The sequence below is a fragment of the Drosophila busckii genome, chromosome 2L (assembly GCF_011750605.1).
Source record: "Drosophila busckii strain San Diego stock center, stock number 13000-0081.31 chromosome 2L, ASM1175060v1, whole genome shotgun sequence".
In the NCBI taxonomy this organism is placed as follows: Eukaryota; Metazoa; Arthropoda; class Insecta; order Diptera; family Drosophilidae; genus Drosophila; species Drosophila busckii.
The window spans coordinates 4,254,541-4,273,549 of NC_046604.1; the positions used below are offsets into that span (position 1 = coordinate 4,254,541).

Here is a 19,009-nt window from a genome sequence, read left to right on the forward strand (position 1 = left end):
TAAAGCGATATAATTGTTTTTTAATTAAAAATTGTTTAATGCATACAAGCTGCACTGCAATAAAGTGTAGTCTAATCTGTTTTTTATATTCGTCATTTTTGGGGCAGGCACAAGATTGCTGTTGACCTCCCGAGTAGGTGGTGGCACGTAGTCATATGGGGCAGCTAAGAGTCAAACATATATTTAATAGCAGTGAAGCAATTAACAAGTCATGGAACTGTACCAAATGCACTGTAGATGGCGTACTTACATCTGTGCGTTGTTCTCATAATGTAAGTAAGCCAAAGATAAGCTATGACGTATACGTAATTTTAAGGCTCTACGCTAATGGCGCAACAATACCAATCCCAATCTCCGATTACCGAAGCCGAAAACAGTAAGCCGCCTGTGCCTGATGCACCCATAGCTGAAAAGCCGAATACCCCGATGCCACCAAAATCGCAACGAGTTTTCTATAGCATTTCAAAACACAGCAACGCATGTTAAGAGTATGGCGCGTATTTATTCAGGCAAAAGAATAAAACCGAGCCCAAAAGAGCTAAGTTATTACCCCACGTAAGCAAAAGAAATTGTTTTTCATATAAATTGTTTTTATTCTGGCTGTTCAGCAAAGATAGGCCGACAGTTTGTGCTCGCCGTTCGACCATCTATAACAAACCCAAGGTAATGGGTTGATTAAAGTATGAGCAGAAGGATTATCAGCTTTGGAAAAAAATGGTATAGCTCAAGAGCAGTCTATCTGGAGCAGAGATGAGCTGTATAAAAATGCAAATGTGTAAAAGTTAGCATTATATATATTATCTTAGTAATACAATGAGTTTAAAATATTAGTATATAAACTAAAAAGTTCACATCATTCATTTTAGCTACGATAAAAGCATTTATATTTAAACATTTGTATGTGTGCAGAGGATTCAGCGCGGTTGTGGCTTAAAGCGGCCATGGCAAGAGCCAAGTTCTTGCCGCCGTTTTGTCTGACATAAAGGGCTTGCAACCCGGTTTTTCATTCATGTGGCAAGTGGCAATCGTTGAGCAGCACGTTGCTGCTAGCCTGCTGCAGTTTCTAATCGAATATAAACCTTCCACCCTAATAATGACCGCAGGCAAACTGCAGGCCCTTTGTTAGCTGAAATATCAAGTGGTAGGTAGCCCTGCGTTCGTTATTATCATAATTATGGCCTTAGTTTGTTGCAAATGTGTCTGTGTGCGTTGCGCGTGTGGCATGCAACGCGCTTGTTGCTCTTTTCGCTGTGCGCCTGCTCGATTTTGTTCCGTTAAAATCTGTGCGCTGCGCTGACAATGCCACAAAATGTTGCACAACAGCAGCGGCAACATAAGGGACCAGCTCACAACATATTTGCTCAAACAAGCGTGTACACATGTGCATATATGTGTGTGTGAGTTCAGTTCTTTTAGGCTACCCTGTAATAAATGCCAACTGCAGAAAAAGTATCTGAAAGATACAAGTAAGCAAACTGCAGTTGCTTTAACATTTGCATGCTTATTTTAAGTTAAGCACTTAAATATGAGTTTAAAAATAAATGTTTTATTAAAATTGCATTTAATATTTGGTAGGGTAGCTCTTATTCGAGCAACTGCTGCTGCTGCTTTTTTTTGGTTTGTTGCTGGGAACGGGAATCGAAATGGGTTGAACGCCAAGTAAGGGGATATGTTTATGTTGTTCTTCTTCGCTTCGTTGTTGTTATGTCGTCTGCCTGCTTCTTACTCTCTCGCGCTCCCCATTTCACTCGCTCCGTCTCTGTTTGGTTGTTCTTGTTGATTCTGTCTGGTGTTTGCTGCTTTTCGCTGAAGTTCCTGTTCGCCTGTTCAAGCCTGTTTGAAATTTCACATGTAATTCCCACGGCCTGAATTTTCCCACACAAAACGGCGGAAGAAGAAGCAGCAGCAGCAGCCTTCAACAAGAAAGCGACAAACGGACTCAGCAGACAGACATCAGAGCCATAAAAAAAAGAATATACATACATACTTATGCACATTGCACATTCACACCGCACATATATATTATATATAGTATCTATATATATATATATGCAGTACTTTTTTCAATGCACTCCAGGGTCGCTGGCCGTGCTCCGTCTCCTTCTCCAAGCATCGTTATTTCGTTAACGTTATTCTCTTTTGCTGCTGCCTGGCACTCGAACGCATTTTTATTAAATTTATGTAGTTTTTAAGGCTTCCAAAACCAAAAACCAGTCGTATCCATAACCAAGAGTCTTCTTACAAGTTCCCTCTTCATAATTAAACATATTTTTAATTAAACTTTTTACAAACGAAACAATTTATTTTTATTTATTTTTTGGCTGACAACTGCATTTTAACTGTGCCTTAAAGGCGGTACCCAGAGACAGTGCAGAATTCTTGATGCACCGGAAATTGCATTTGTGGTCGTTAAGGCAAAATTGAAGCAAATTTCCAGCAGCCTAAGAAGAAAGTTATGTTGCACTACCATCCTGTCCAGTTACGCGCAACAGACTAGCAGCTACACAAAAATATTTAATAAACAATCAAATAGTAGTTGTTTCTATTGCAAAATGTAGTCAACAAATTTCACACAGCCCACTTTGTTTCAAGATCTTCGACCTTGAAACCTTCAAATCAAGTTACCTACGCGCCAACTGAATTAGAATGGAATTTGGCTCAGCTGCAGGTCAGAGAACTCTGCTTGGCCTTGACTGCGCTTCTAATGGTCCATGACTTCTCTCTTTGGTAGCAAACGTGTATGGAGGAGGAGGAGGCCACAACCATAAAACAGGCTGAAAAGAACGTAGTCGAGAGTCGACTACAGTCGATTCCAGTTATTGTTGTCTGCACTGCACTACGGCTACTGCACTCCTGTTTCATCAATATGTTCAAGGATTTTTTTCATGCTCAGCTTGCATGCATGTGTGCGTGTAGTTATGCTGGTGTGCGTGTGTGTGAGTGGCAAGCTCACTTCAAAGGTCATAAGCACAATGCGCTCGCTTTTGAGTGGCACTCACACTTGAGAGGGGGCTGAGCAGAGGGGAATACGTACTAAAAATTTTTGGCAACTTTATGCGCCTGCCAAGCTCTCGTACTAAACTTGCTGTTATCCTGTCGCCTGAACTCACCAGAAGTGACAAAAAATGTGCTTAACGGGGTCAAACGGTTTAACAGACACACACACATGGGGACTTGCAGCCACAAAAGTTCGGGGTCTAACCAAGTTCCACTAATCGCTCAAATCTCTGAGGCGCTCATTGTGCAAGAAAAAGTAAAAATCAAGCTCACGCTCAATGCTACAGCAAATAAAAATATTTTTTTGAATTGGCCGCTATACTCTCCACCCATTAGTACCATTTCCCCAGCAGCGAAACAGCAAAGCTTTGCTAAATCAACTTTGTTGCTCGCCACACACAGATACGTTTTGTATCTTACAAATACTCGCGCACATGTGCATGTGTTTGTATAAAAATCGCGCACGATTCACACTCAGCTAAAGCAAGCAGGCCGAGTGAATGTCACGGCGAGAAATCTCTCAAAGCAGCCAACTGTTTTCCCTGCGAGCCTGCTATTTAGAGTCCATGAATCGAAATTTGTCCGCGATTGTTTGCGCTTCGAAATTAAAAAAAACTAGAGCAATACTGCCAAGCAGCATCATTTAGATTTTAGACCTGAATTGTAACAGGCGAGCAGCGAACTCAGCAAGCTCTTTCGCATTCACACCTTCAAGCAGTTTTGTGTTTGGAGCAACGTTCCAAGAGCAAGCGAGACGGCACGCTGGCACACGCAAAAGTTTGAATGTTGGCGCGTTATTTGAATGCTGCCGTCTGCGCGTGCATGTAATTTAATACTGTTTTAGTTGCTTGATTTAATAAAGGCAATTGATGATTTATTTTGAGAGGTTAGACACCCCACTGCCAGAATGCTTATCTAATTTAAACGTGCACATACTTTCCTGTATTATCAAACCTTGACAATGTTTGAGGGTCGCATGTGCCAAATAAATATTTTTAATCCGGGTGCGGAATCGTAAATCAAATAAATTTACTGTCACAGGTTAGATTTTAGAACTCAAATGAAAACATTTATCTATGACAATAGCTTACAAAATATTGGTGGACATCGCATTTGTTTACATTATTGTTTCTCGCATACTCAGGCATTTCCCCTTCGACTTCCCCGTTCATGTTGTGCTGACTGCATTTGTCTCGCTTGCACTTGCAAATGTTTTCATAACTTGTTTATGATACTGGATGACACGCAACTGCGCTCTCTTTACAATTGAGACGAACATTGCAGTCGAACTCATACAATTGAGACGAGCATCGAACACGCATCGAGCGCCTTTTTTTACCAGCGCTTTTTGAAGCGAACATTCTGCCATCGCAACTCCAACAGTTTTTTCTCAATTCTCATATTCTCTCTTATAAATCGCCAAGTGTTGAGCATGTTCGTACATGTTCGCGGGTGTAATTTTTAAACGTTGTTTTTATTTAGCATTGCTTTATCGTAGTGAACGCGTCGCCGTCGCTCGGAGTCGGAGCCTGAGTTTAATAAGAAATAATAACAAAAGCAGTAATAATTTAAAAATACTTGACCAGTTTAATGCACTCATAAAGTAAATATTGAAAAAAATAACGGCATCAGCAAATGTGCTACTAAAAGAGAAATACAACGAACACAGCATCCTAAGATTGTGACTGTGTGCATGAGAGTTTGTTTGTTTGTTTGTTGTTATTGTGTTTGTAGTTGTTCCTGCGTATTAGGCAAACAGCAAAGCATGAAATGCAAATAATCACAGCAATAACAACAACAATAACGTGTGTGCCTAAAACAACGAAACGAGACAACGAAAATTGCGCGCCAAAAATCCGCAGCAGCAGCTAACACAAAAGGATTGAAAAGCAGAAAATAACACGCAAACACACATACATGCGCACACATAAAAATACCAATACAAGAGCAGAAAGCAGCAAAACAAGCAATAACAACAACAGCAGCTGTGTGAGCTGAGCTGAACAAAATCAAAACAGAAGACAACGCTGACTGCAAAATTCCAGTTTCATCTCCAACTCACTCCACTTAATTTACTCACCATACCCACAAAAAGGACGCTCAAGTCTCATTGACTTGAAATCATTTGGACTACGTGGTGAGTTGTTTTTTCGTTTTTCTTTGCTTCTTTATTTTTCGCAATACGTCCTGTCGACATTTGACGAAAGTGCAAAAGTCAAGGCTTCTGATTGTGTGACCTTTGCAAAAAGCATCTAATGTGCAATGACTTCAAGGCAAGTCCTTGACAAGCCTGCGTCTGCACAGTGGTTAGCAGCCTGTGAAAAAATTGTGAAACCCAAAGACGTTTATCAGCAGCTCACATGCAGCACAAGAAATTGTGGCATAAGCTGCTTAAGGGATTTAAAATACACACAGCTAATTAAACACAAAGGAAACACATTGCTGATTAATGTACTGTGACGAAATATAGAAAAATAATCACGACATTACACGCCTATGAATCAGTTTCTGATTGTATAAGAAAGCTAGTCAGGTAGAAAGAAAGCAGCAGCTAAGATTTCCTGTTTTAAGGGTATTTATTTTCCAAGGCGTATCAAATTCGTAGCGTCAGCATAATGGAGACCATTGTTACATATTTATATCTAAAACTTATTAATAGCTGTAAATGATTGATAATAGATTAAAGTTTCTATATGCTGTCATACTGTAGCTCTCAGCCTTTTGCAATCAATAATGTCTGTAAAGAGAATAATAACCGATAACAAAAGTGAACCCAACTAAAACTAACAACACACACCCAAAAGCCATAAAACCAATAAAAATAATGCTTCAAGTGTGTAATAATCACTTGCGACGATCTAATGACAAGTTTAGGGCACTGTGCCTAAGCTCTGCGGCTTCTTCTTTAACTGTTAACTGCTTTCTGAGTGTGTGTGAGTGTCTGTGTAATCAGCAGTCTAGACAGGCTGGCGTAGATGACTTTGTGTGCAGCTTCTTTTAGTGCAAAAAACATCGCAGCAAACCTCTCGCTCTAAAGGGCAATCCAAACACACTCAGCCAGCCAAACAGCCGCAAACATACTCATGCATAATCCCTTTTTATTACGCTCTCGCGACAGAGCAATCGAAACGAAAATAAAAATAAAAATACTATAAAGCCGAGACAGCGGCCCAAAGAGAGTTCGAGAGTCCTGCTGCTAACCGACGAAACGAAACCCGTTCCCCCAAACATGTTTCGCGTGTGAACTCCACTCAACTCGGTGTGGCGGCTCAATCATGATGAGAAATCGCGCTCGTAAATTACAAAACCATGGTTTTATTTGTCAAAATTTGAAACTTATTTGAACAGGCGCTAAGCAAAGGGCAGCAAGTCGAAAACAACGCGACTCGACTCCACTCCAAATCCACCGGTTTGTCCGGGTTGCCAAGCGAGTTGTTGTTTGTTCTTTTGCTGCGCTCTGTCTGCTCTTTGCTCGTGATTAGCATGCTCCGAGCTCAGTTTGTTTGCTCTACGTGTGTGTGTGTGAGAGCGCGAGAATTGCGCCCTTTGAAAATACACTCGACTCGGAGTCATAAGGCACACACTCAGACTCAGTGTCAATGAATTTCTTTAGGCACACACACAGCCAAGCCCCAAGCATTGATTACTGAGTTTAATTACAAAAACCTTCATTACACTCTTCTTCGTCTATTGTTTTTGTTCATTCTGTGAACAGTTGTCGTAGTCTCGTCATTGCTAAAACGCAATTACTTCAAATGACGCATGTGACGCGGCTTAAGCTCGAACCAAAATTAGCAAATGTATAACAACAACAACAACAAATAATTACTGTAGCAGCTTGTAAATGAATTGGAGCTGTAGTGAATGTTGATTACAAGCTTTAATTTTGAACGACGTTCCCATTCCCTATTATAGTCTACACACACACCCCAAAAGCAACCAAATCGAGTCGTGTGGATTTGCAAAAAAACACACAACGCCAAATAATAATAATAATAGCAAGGCCGCCTCGACCACTCGAAACAATAGAAGAAGCATGAGTTTTGAGAATGAGTGCAAAGAGCTTTACACTCAATTCAATTGCATGAATGAAATCAACGAGTCGAGCTAACGCAGTTGATTACATATCAGCTTTGTTGTTGTTGTTTTTGTTATTGCTACAAATAGACTTTCGGGTGTTGAGCTTTCTATATATGGTCATGTTTTGTATAATTTATAATTTTTTCGCTTTTGATAAGCCCAGCTGTGTGTGTTTGTTTGAATGGCATGAAATATCTTTAAGCAGCCAGCTCACTCGCACTCGCACTCGCTTGCATTTTGCCCAAAAGCGGACGAGTCAAGAGACTGGCAGGCAGCCTGCGATTCCGGCTTATGCAATTTATCACAGCAATAGCAACAAAAACAATAACGGCAATAGCAATGGCAACAAAATGCAATTGAATCGGCGTTTGGTAATGAATGCTGCACAGTGGTCTCCAACTTGAGCTCAAGCCGCACTGTGTAATTCACAAAAAAAGCAACAAAAAAAAAAAAAGTGAAAACTTGTTTTTGCTTTCTGTCCCGTTGTACATAGTTTATTATTGTTGCTATTACTTGTTATTGCGCCTGTTGTTGTTTTATGTTTTGTTGTGTTTCTTTTGTTATGTCTTGCATTTTGACTTTGACTTTTCAACCGTCTTGTCGTCATCGTCATTAGTCACAGTGGTGCCGAGCTGTTAACAATTGCATGCAGTACGCTAAACAAAAGGCTTACAAACAAAAAACATAAATAAATGAATACACACATACATATGCATGTATGTATGCATATGCATGTAATTTTGCTTGTAGCTTGTGTGTTTACATTAATTTCATACAGTAGCTGGCAGATTTGTATCTTCTGTCTTTGCATTTGTTTAGCTGAGCGTTGGAACAATTGCCACTGTGCAATGTCCAAAAGCAACCACCAATGGCGCTTTCGATTTTCTTCGCCTTTTGCAACCCCACACGCAGTAGCAGCAACAACAACAACAAGAAGAGCACAACAATTGGGGAGCCCATGCAATCAAGTAGTTGTTGTTGTGTGCGCTCTCGCTCTCTTGCCCTCGCTCTCTTGCTGTTTGCTTGTGTGTGTGTGCGCGAGAGCTTTAAAATTCTCTTTTCGGATTTTGTATTTCAACTTTTGCACACACACTTGCAGTCGTTGATGATTTCCTGTGAACATTTGGATATTTCAATGTAAAGAAACTTGTTGCATGCTATAAAATTTAATATGAGTACAGCGTGCTTGCGACCCACTGTTGCCACAGCTGTTACTCTACCGCTGGCATGTTAATGAACTTGCAGAGTCATCGACGAAAAGTAATTAATGCATTTTGGTTTAGATAGCCAAACTGCTTTTTCAATTTTGAATTAATTATGATCAGCGCAAAACATTTGGAACGTGCAAATCAAATGAAGTTCACTTTCCAAGACCAACCAAAGTGAAAGGCCAAGTTTACTTTTATTTAAGGTTGTTTTTGTTGTAATTTTATTGCTGCAAGTTATATTTTTTATTTGTCAATTGCTCTGCTAAAATATTTATGTTGTTTACATGCCACACACACGCAGCAGCACATTTGCTGTTGCCGTCTCTTTCGCACGGTGATTAAGTCTTAAGCGCTGCCATTGGCTAATTTTAAATAGTTGCAGTTGCGCCATTTGCTGTAATGCTCATTTACACGCATTATGATTTAAGATATTTCTTTTAAAAACACCGCTGTGTGAAATATTTTAACGCTAACTTGCCAAACCGCTAAAGTTCACTGAATTTGTGCCACAACAAGTGCCAAAAGGGGCGGAAAAAGGGGGAGAGTGCACAAATATGTTAAATGCTTATTACTCAATGGTCAGCACATAAGGAAATTCACTTGTAAATTTAATGTACTTCATAAAAGCTGCAGTAATGAGCAGCGCGGCTATTGCATGTTTATTACCAAGGCTATAAAAATACTAAGGGAAATGCTATGAAGGATCAAATTGCACAATCAGCCGCCTAGCTACTATACTATGATTGATTAACTAGCTCAAGCGTTATATAATTAAGCTAAGCACTTTTTTTTTTATTATTTATTGCGCAATGCTTATTTATAAGCGATTATATACAGAAATCTTTGCTTATCTGTATTTTATTTTTAATTGTGAGCCAACAAAACATAGATAAACAGCTTGGCAGTCAAGAGCTATTGAAATTTGCTTAGCTGCGTGTCGACGGCCACCATATGGTTTTTAAATTGTTTCATAATCATGCAAATTCATTTAAATTCGTTATATTTTTTATAGCGCTCTTGATAAGCTTCGGCGCTCATAACTCAACACAAAAATTCTAGATACGAAAAGCGCTTTATTAGCTCTTTATGTATTTGCTTGGGATTACGAAATGCCGTTGCTTTGACTTAAAAAGCAGCTAAAAGTGCTCACTGTAGCCCTAAGTAGGGTAATGTGTGCTAAGGGTTGCATTAGTCACTGTATTAAGTAAAAAAAAAGTTGTAAGATATACAAAAATTATACATAAAAAATTTAAACTTACTATGAACATACAGTCAGATATCTAAAAAATAATAAAACGATTTAGGAAATGTTATGTTAATCTTGTTGTATTTAGTAGCAAAAATTAGTATTGGCAGCTAATTTTTATTTTTATGCAAATCAGTTCAAAAGTGGTTAAGAAATTGTAATTTTATTAAGTTTTATATTAAAAAATAATAAAACGTTTGAGGAAATGTTATGTTAAGTTTTGCTACATTTTTATTTTAATGCTAAACAGCTCGAAAAGTACCGAACTAATTTAAATAAATAAAATAAAAAGTCAGTCATATAAATAATAAAATAAATGAGGCACTGATATGTTAATTTTGTTATCTTAGTCACTGTATTTAGTAGGAAACATGTAAGTCTAAGCAGCTATTTTTATTTTAATGCAAAGCAGTTTAAAACTGCAAAGAAATTGTAATTTTATTACAGTCGTTTATTTAAAAGATAATAAAACGTTTTAGGAAATGTTAGCAAATGTTAGGGCATTCAAATAGTTTTCAATACTCAAACACACTGTGCGCTGTTTCTTATTAAAACGTGCTCACAGTCGCTATTTGTTTATCGTAAATGTTTATAACTTGCGCTGCCGCTGCCGCTGCCTTCAAGTTGTGCTGTTTTTTATTGTTTATGCCCAGTGGGGGAAATGCCACATGGGGCACCCACACACACAAACACATGTCTAGATTCTATAAACAAATTGCGCATTTTGCTGAAATCAACAACATTATATAATTCCACTCGAGGCAGTTCAATATGTTTCAGGTGTTTTCTCCCAAATTTGTTGCAGGCTTAAGCAATTGCGCAACACACACACACACACACTAATGCACACTTAGGCCAGCTTTAGTGGCAGTTGTCAAGTAGCTAACGCAACAGCTTAAAGCAAAAACTGGACAGAAATTAAGCAGCTAAATTGTTATTAAATGCGCGTACGTACGACAAACGATGTCGAGGCGGAAAATGTTGTTATTCGAGCTCTGGAAATAAATGAATGACTGACTGAATGACTGCATGACGAAGCGCAGAGCTAAAGAGAGAGTGAAAGCCCATATAAGCTACTTTAGGAACCTGACTTATAACTTGTAATCACCATTTCAAGTTATTTTTCCTTTGTCTGTTTTATTTTCAACCATTTTTTTGTGCGCTCTTAAAGTTGTGTATATGGAATGCGACTTCCTGTGGAGCCAGCAGCAGCCGAAGCAGCAGCTGCATCTGCCATTGGGGACCACACAATGCAACTGCAACTGCAGCGGCAACGGCAACTGCTGCTAATTCCTCATTCATGACTCAGCCCCCAGTGTGTGCCCACCCATTTACTCTCACTCCCACTAATGGGCCGAGAAATGAGCGCGGCTAATAAATTCTGACACGCCACTAAAAATTGCTAAAACTAAACATACCTTGCACACATGTGTAGCACTGTCTATGTGTGTGTGTGTGTGAGTTGCGTGTGCTCTGGCCGGCGCGTTTTATGTCGCGGCAGACAAACAACAGCCAATAACACTAGACAAATACAAATAAATACTAAATATGTAGTTAATACACATCAGCAATGACTAACACGCGCCTCTAATGACATTAAACACACAAACAAGGACATCCTTAAAATAATAGAGCAACATTTTTTTCCTAAACAAATGCGTTTTAATTTTTATTAAGGGAGCTCAGTCTTTTATTAAACAGAGATTGAATCGTAAAGAAATTATTTTATAAATTGAAGTCAATAATTTTATAACAACAATTTCGAAGCACAATATTTAAAAATAGACTGATGGCTAGAGGGCAGAGTAGACATGGCAATGAAATATAATAAGGTAAGCACAAACATTTAAATTAGTTAAAACAAATCTATAAATTAAACATGCAATTGTAAGCTGCGAACATATAATATTTATTATATTTCACTTCAAGTCCTAGGCCTGTTCCAAACTAACGTCAAGCGAGAAACAGACCCCTCTAAATCACTAATAGAGTTTTATGCATGAAATAATTATTTTAAGTAATAATGAAATATAATAGTTATATTTGTTTCTTAATTTATTTTAGAGTAATATCAGCATATCAATTATTTTATTACATTTTAATAGTTATATTAAATAAATACCAACAACCATAAGCGCAAACATAGCTTCAATTACTAATAAATTATATAAACTATAAAATAAATTTCCAATTGATTAATATACATTATCATTAATCACTTAATTACACGCTGTTAAGTTTAGTTCGCATTTAGATCTAAATAAAGTCACAGTTAAAGCAACAACTACTCAACGTTCTACTAAATAAATGTTAATTAATAAGTGCTGCATAAAGTAGTTATATAATATAATTGCCTTCAATTTAAGTAAACTAAATTGAACTTGCAGGCTGCGGTCGTTAAAGCTCAACAGCTGCCAACAATGAACTTAAATACAATTTAAGCATTCAATATTTATTTGAACCCATTCAATGGCCAAAATATTTTATTCTTTGTAGAATTGTTTACTTCAGCATTTGCTTGAGCAAACAAAATTTCAATTCAGCTATCATTGCGCTAAAAATGTTTTAAGTAAAATAAATAAGCGGCAAGTGTCTGTTTATTGATCCACTTGCCACATGCTGCGCGTGGCAAATATTTGAGTAAACTGGCCAAAAATGAAAAGCACTCTGGACTCAGTTTACAACCACCGCCCGCAGTCTAGGCTAGAATAAAACTATGCAAAAGGCAAAAACAAAACATGGCGCACAGCTGATTAGGGCTTATAACCCCAAACGAACTAGACACGGGTGGGTGGGGGTGAACATATTGTCAGCGGTGCCAAAGCTTTGTTAAAATTTATATTTAGCGTTTGGCCATAACACACTCGTTGCAAATTTCTGCTATCCTGTTGAAAAATCAGGGAAATCTATTTATTGATGTTTTTCGCCAAGTGCCAAAAGGTGGGCCAACACCCAGTTAGCGCCCCCAGTTAGCAGCTCATGACGTCAGTCGATAACGGTTAAAAGCGCATGAGAGAAAGCTTTGAAAGCTTTTAGCTTGCGCAGACGGACGTCACTGCTCCTGTTTGGCGACGTCTCCTGTTGCGTCCTGTGGGTAGAAACGAGCAACTGTCTGCGGACTGCTGAGCGCCTGTTCTTTTGAGGCGGAGTATTTGAGTTAGAGTTGCGAATGGCGCGCAGCCCGCTCCAAGTGCAGCCCACACGGCCCCATCAACTCCCCAAGAGCAGCTCAAACTCCCCAGCCCCGGACTGGAGAATTATTTGTGGAGTGGAGTAGCACTTGGGCCACCCACTCAGCGGCGCCCAAGAAGTTGAATGTCTTAGACGTTGCAACAAGCAGCCAGCAATCTGCCTGCGTGTGCGTGCGTGCGTATGTGTGCGTGTGTGCGTGTGTTTTGCATGCGTGTGCGCTTGTGTGCGTGCAGCGGCCATTTTCTCCATGGAGCCAATTAGCACCAGGCGAGCAGCAAGCACCTAGACAGACTCTCACCCGACAGCAGCAGCAGCAGCAGCAGCGTGGCAGCTTTTTCGCCAGGCGCAACACACGACGCACGCCACGTCACGCGCTGCTCCTACGCGCGCCACTCGGCGTTGCCCCTGAAAATATTTCGTTGATATATATCTATCTATCAACACAAGCGTCGCCGCAGTAGTGAGTGCGGCATTGTGGCAAGCAGCCAATGGCAAACAGCAGCGCAGCGCAGCTTCCGCCCAAGCCCAAAGCTTTGCCATTGTGTCCACGTGTGCAACAGCAGGAACAAGAAGAAGAAGAAGCAGAACACGAGCGACTAAATGTCTGCAGGTCAAGGCAACACTACGCATCAATTGCAAACTGCAAGGCTGCAAAAGTTGCCTGCACTTGAGCGAAAATTTATTACAAATCGCAAATATTTTAGATAAATCAAAATTATTGATTAATGCTTTGTAAATATCTTTAATCAATTGCTAAACAAATTTGTATATTAAGCAAAGATTTTGATAAATTTATTTAAGCTCAAATTGCATTAATTATGTTAAATTAAATTCTGTGAATTTATGTTAGGCATAATCTTTATTAAGCTACTTAAACTCAAGGCTTGAGCTAAATTAATTTAAGCTTTGTTGTAATTACAATTGTTATGACTAAGCTCAGCAAAAAAAACGTACTATTTATTATTAAATTTAAAGCCAGCTGTTCCTACTTTTTGTTTATTCAATATTCAATTCATTTCATTTACATTTGCTTAAAATTTATAGCACTCACCTTTGAACGTATCACAATATCCATTGCAATTACAAAATAAAGCTATTAAGCTATAAATTAGCTACATTTTTTGGCGTCAACTACAATTTCTTTTAATAATATTTTTCATTTCATATAAAAGTTTTTCTCAGTGTGGAATTCTGCAATCTGTTGTCTGAAAATATGCTAGGCATAATGTTTATTATATTGCTTCAACTTTAGATTATGTCAAAGCGTCTTATAATATAATTTAAGTTCAAATTAAATTGTAGCCTTGTTGCAATTAAAAATATTTTAAGTAATTTAAGTAATATGAATACATTAAAGCTTTTCAGTTCTTATCAGCGTAACAATTTTCTATGAATTATTATCTCAATTAAGAATTTTATCATTAGTTATTGCTTTTTTATTTATATATTCATTGGATAAACTTTTTTGAACTCTCTTTATTCATTTTGAGCTGCAATCGATTCTGTTTACTCCTTACAAAACTTTATCTCAGTGTAAAATGCTGCAATCTGTTCATGAGTTTTCCATAGAATTTAGCAGAGCTGCTCTTAAGCTCCAGCGGGTTGTGTTAATTGTGGGTGGTAAAAGCTTTCAACACCACTTTCACGTGCTTGCAGCCAGGATCAAACAATGCATGCAAATTGCATGTGTGTGTGTGCCTCAATATTTGGGTCAGTTGTATGTGTGGCAAGCAGCATTTTGTATGTTGAGTTGCATAAGCCGTTGGTAGGTTGGTGGCAGGCGAGTCTAGCGACAAAACTAGTGCCACACCAAGCGCCCATTTTAGGCGACGGGCGCCGCGCGTTGCAACAAAATGAGGAAGCCTAAAATAGCTGAATAAAGCAGCTGCATTACGTTGGCATCGCTGCACGCTGCACACTGTTGCAATCGATTTGCTGCGAGCCGAGGCAGCAGCAGCAGCAGCAGAGGCAGAGCTTGCCTCGCAGCCTGCTGCACAGTTGCAAGCCATAAGTTGCACTGATAAGAACAACGAGCAGCAGCAAAGAGCGGGCAAAACGAAAGCGAAAGCGCTAAAGTGGAAAGTGAAAAGTGCCACAGAGTGCAAGTGTAGGCTAATAAGCTGCAAGAACAAACTTGCAACAAGCACAAAAAGCAATTAGAACAACAGCTGATTGATTGACTGACATGTGTGTGTGTGGCGACTAAGCTAATTAGCTTACTCAAACTCAGAGCGCTCAGTTAATGGCGCAGTAATAGTTTGTTTAGCGACTTAACTAGTTTACCAAGCAGTGCAACAAAACAACAAGCAACATGCAACGCCCCGTGCCGCACAACACCGCACACATCTCCGATAGCATCATGAGTCGCATGTCCATCTTTGAAAGTGAGTTCAACAAATTCAAATTCTCTTGAAAGCGTCGCTTTTGTGACAGTGAAATCGTCGATAAATAATCTTCCAAATACCTTTGCAGAACACAATAAAAAAAACGAAACGAAACCAAATTGCTAAACAAATAAAGCTGCGTGCCTCAGATGTTAACAGCAAACATTTTGTTGTTGACTCGGCCTCAACTCGTTTTGGTTTGTGTGTAAAATGCCAAAAGAAATTTCATTTGTTGCTGCCCAATAAGGAAATGATGTGCATTTAATTTTAAAATTACATTTTTGCTTATCAATGACTTGTCGTTGCCTTTTTCGCATATCATCAAAACGAATTGCAAACGTCGTTTTTAAGTAACTAGTCGCGTCACTAGCTTATAACTAAACTTAGGTAGGACTCAAGACAAACCATTTAAATGTCTTGAAAGATAAAACTCACTTTGCTTTAAAGTTTAAATTACGCTTACTGTCTTTAATTTAATAATTTACTTATTCATTGATATTAAACTGCTTATAAATAATTTAATTTATTGCAATTTAATTAAAAAAATGACAGCTATAACTTACTTATGCTATAAAAAAGAACTCACCACTTATGTTTTTAAGTTTGAACTTAACAATAAACTCACAAAACAATCTTTATAATATACAAAATACATAAACTATATTAATTTAAATGCAACACTAGTTTCTTGCTAATGAAATCACTGCTTATATTTTATTATTTGCTTTTTTGTATATTTTATGCGAAAATTGGCTTAATACATTTATTTTATTAACTAAATAAATTTGATTAAAATTATAGATTACGACCATAAACTAACCTACAAACTAAAGATACAATTTACTTGTTTAAATTTTAAAGCGCTAACAATCTTCAATATAAACTTTAAGCTGCTGCAATTTCTAGCTGTTAGTATTAGTTTTTTTTTAATAAATTCTTAGCTTTTGAAAGTGTATTTAGATACGGTCTTAAATCTAATTAAAGCATAAACTTGCTGCTCGATCTAAAGCAAAGTGGAAGCAGCTTTAGATTTGAAAGATTTTTCAAGCAGCGCACTCACTTCTTGATTGTGTGTCGCCTTTTGCTTGAAGTTGGGTTGATATATGACTTGGGGTCTAACGGCTCTTCAGTGTCATGGCTAGTTAAACATGAAACTCGCTTAGTTCTAGTTAACTTTTGTGGCATTGCGGGTCATAAAAATTAAATTTTCCATAGCGCAAACTTGTGTACAATATCAACTTTCATTCCAAACACCAAAAAACTTGCATATGTGTGCATATAATAAATTAAAATACGCACACACACACACAGTTATGAACAAAGACATTTTGATTTATATGCAGTTGGTGGCGAGTCACTTAAGTCGAAGTGGCAGTGGCAGTTGCCCTCTTGGCCACTGCAGTGAAAACAAATTGCATATAATTAGCTTTGATATGGGTTGCGTATAGAGTGTTGTGCCCTTATAGAGGCAACTAGCCTTAATTTCAGACGCCCCAACACATGCTTGCCTCATTAGCTGCCGCAAACGCTTATTGCGCAAGTGAAAACTAGTTGAACAAGCAGCAACGGCAAACGGCGTAATCGCAATTAAAATCGTTAGTCGTTAATCGTTATGAGTGTCTGTCTGACTGGCGAGCCATAAAGAGCTTCATTCATTTGCGAGTTCAGAATGCTGAAACTCCAAACGCAAAAGTTGCGTATGCAAATGTCAAAATCAATTTATTAATATTTGCATACAATTTCCGCTTGGCCCAGACAAACGAACAATAATATTGTGTAAAATCTGTAGCTTAAAGGTTAATAACAATGCCATGTCAGGGCCACTTAACAAAAACTATAACTATTGTTAATTTGTGCGGCCTGAGCGACAAAACTGAAGACTCGCTGATTGATTGATTGATTGATCAGTCAATTGAGTTGAGTTGAGTTGCTGCAATTGAATACAATGCAGACAATGTTCTTACTTAATGCGCAGAGAGACAAGTGCATTCATTTGGTGAATGAACTCTGCATGTTGCAAGCGCTGCACAAAATGTTGCCATGAGCTCTTGACCTTTATTTATAATTGAAATTCCCACAACTTGGCCTGGCCCTACGACTATAAATTCGCTGACTTCACACGCACTAAATATAATTTATTGTTGGCAAATCACAGCTTGGCTTACATTTTGCCACAACAGTTGGCAACACATATTTGTAACCATTTTACAACTATTGCCATTATTTCTGCTTTTATCAACAGCTGCTAATCTAGTTTAGTTTAGGTTCTGGTTCTGCGCCCAGAATCTGGGTTATTATGTTGGGTGTCAATGGCAAAGAATTTGAACAAGCCAACGACTGGGCTTAGAGCTCTTGACGTGCTTTGTGTGTAGAACGCGCCATGTGCACTAACTTGTTTTTTTGCTTGCAGCTATGCTCAAGAGTGAGATAGAGAGGGGGAGGGGGAGAGCTACGTCACTTTTGTCAAGTCGGCTTCATTTTTATATTTTACGTTAGCTTTTTTCTTTTTTTTGTTGTTTTCGTGTGTAACAACAAATTGACAATGACATGAATGCAAAGAAAAATATTTAACCTTAATAAACGACGAGACACAGAGCCAAGAGTCTATGGCAAGACATTTTGCCGGCTCTATTGTGTATAGCTGTATTTTGTTCTTGAGCAGTTTTTTATGCTCGTTTTTTATCAGCTCTTTTGTTGTTTGATTTACAACAGAACGCAGAGCAAAAAACGTTGCCGCTTGTCCATAGGCCAAGTACCAATTAAACTTGACTACTTAGTAAATGGTACAACAAGACATTAAGCGCTTTTCTTCTTCTTCTACTTTGCAGATACTAACGATACCAGAGACGGCAACATGATGTCCATGTCAAGTTCACCGCCCGCTGCGGCAGCTGGAGCAGTCCAAACCGATGCCGAGGGACTGATATTGCCAAAGAAACTGATAAATCCCTGCATTGAGAGCATCGATCGCAAGGAGCTGCATCGAGAGCTCAAGTTCAATGCGCGCATGTAAGTGAACCTTAATATACATTTATTTTATAAAATGCTAATCCATATGCTTTGCATTTTTAGTGGCAAGAGTGTGCTCAATCAAAAGTCGGAGCTGGAACGCGCCTATGAGAAGCAGAAGGAGCGACATGCGGCCGCCGAGCAGCAGCAGCATTCGCCTGAAACGGATTTGGGTGAACTGGGACGTGTGATAATGGAGCGAGCGCAGAAGCATGAGGCAGCAGCACAGAAGCAGGATGCGGATGATGCCGATGAGCGTCAATATGTTAATCCCGAATATCTGAATGTGCGCGCCAAGCTGCGCACAGCGCATGCGCCAAATTAATTTAATCTATCGAGCATTGAACATTGTAATTTACTCAATGCTAAACTTAGTTGTGACCTAACCAAATTTTCTGTATAATTAACTATGTTTTATAACCGCGCGTCAGCATACACTTTGATCTATCTTATGTTGTATATTAGTTCTTAGTACTAAGCGCAACTTTTGTATGTACTGCTAGTTTTGTTTGTTGAATGCGACGACGACGACGACGATTATTATTATTATATGACATTGAATTAATGCATTAATTTCTGTTTTGTATGTACAAAAATGTATAAAGTTTTAGTTGATTTAGAAAGCATTTCTTCCGAAAAACAAAAATACCACACGAATTGGCTGATTGAGTGTCTATATGCATATATATATGTTTAGGTTTAGTGCGCGATATCGCTGTGTGAGCAAAAGTTGAAGTTGAAGCTATAATCTTTAAGCTGAAGTATGAGAAGAGGTATTATATATATATATATATATATAGATGCAACTATTTTATGTCAAGCGATTGCGATAAATATTAATTAACAAATCATAAATACTATATACAATATATATCTATATACACATTTAGTTT

General features: G+C 38.4%; 1 protein-coding gene across 2 annotated transcripts; it reads left to right on the plus strand.

The window, feature by feature from the left end:
* Nucleotides 1-4,424: 4,424 nt before the first annotated feature.
* Nucleotides 4,425-18,906, plus strand: LOC108596937 (protein FAM107B). Of its 2 annotated transcripts, none has more exons than XM_017983182.2 (3): nt 4,425-5,134; nt 17,936-18,116; nt 18,180-18,906. In XM_017983182.2, the coding sequence occupies exons 2-3, from the start codon at nt 17,962-17,964 to the stop codon at nt 18,439-18,441; spliced, it is 417 nt and encodes a 138-aa protein (XP_017838671.1). In that variant the 5' UTR covers nt 4,425-5,134; nt 17,936-17,961; the 3' UTR covers nt 18,442-18,906. The 2 variants fall into 2 exon arrangements, with proteins under 2 accessions (XP_017838671.1, XP_017838662.1); XM_017983173.2 differs by lacking the exon at nt 4,425-5,134 and adding an exon at nt 14,723-15,107.
* Nucleotides 18,907-19,009: the final 103 nt, after the last annotated feature.

What these genes read in the sequence shown, in the direction of transcription:
- LOC108596937 (XM_017983173.2), top strand. Translation starts at nt 15,035, where the DNA reads ATGCAACGCCCCGTGCCGCACAACACCGCACACATCTCCGATAGCATC. An exon ending in TCGCATGTCCATCTTTGAAA is followed by an intron (nt 15,108 to 17,935) that starts GTGAGTTCAACA and finishes TCTACTTTGCAG; the next exon opens with ATACTAACGATACCAGAGAC. An exon ending in CTCAAGTTCAATGCGCGCAT is followed by an intron (nt 18,117 to 18,179) that starts GTAAGTGAACCT and finishes TTGCATTTTTAG; the next exon opens with TGGCAAGAGTGTGCTCAATC.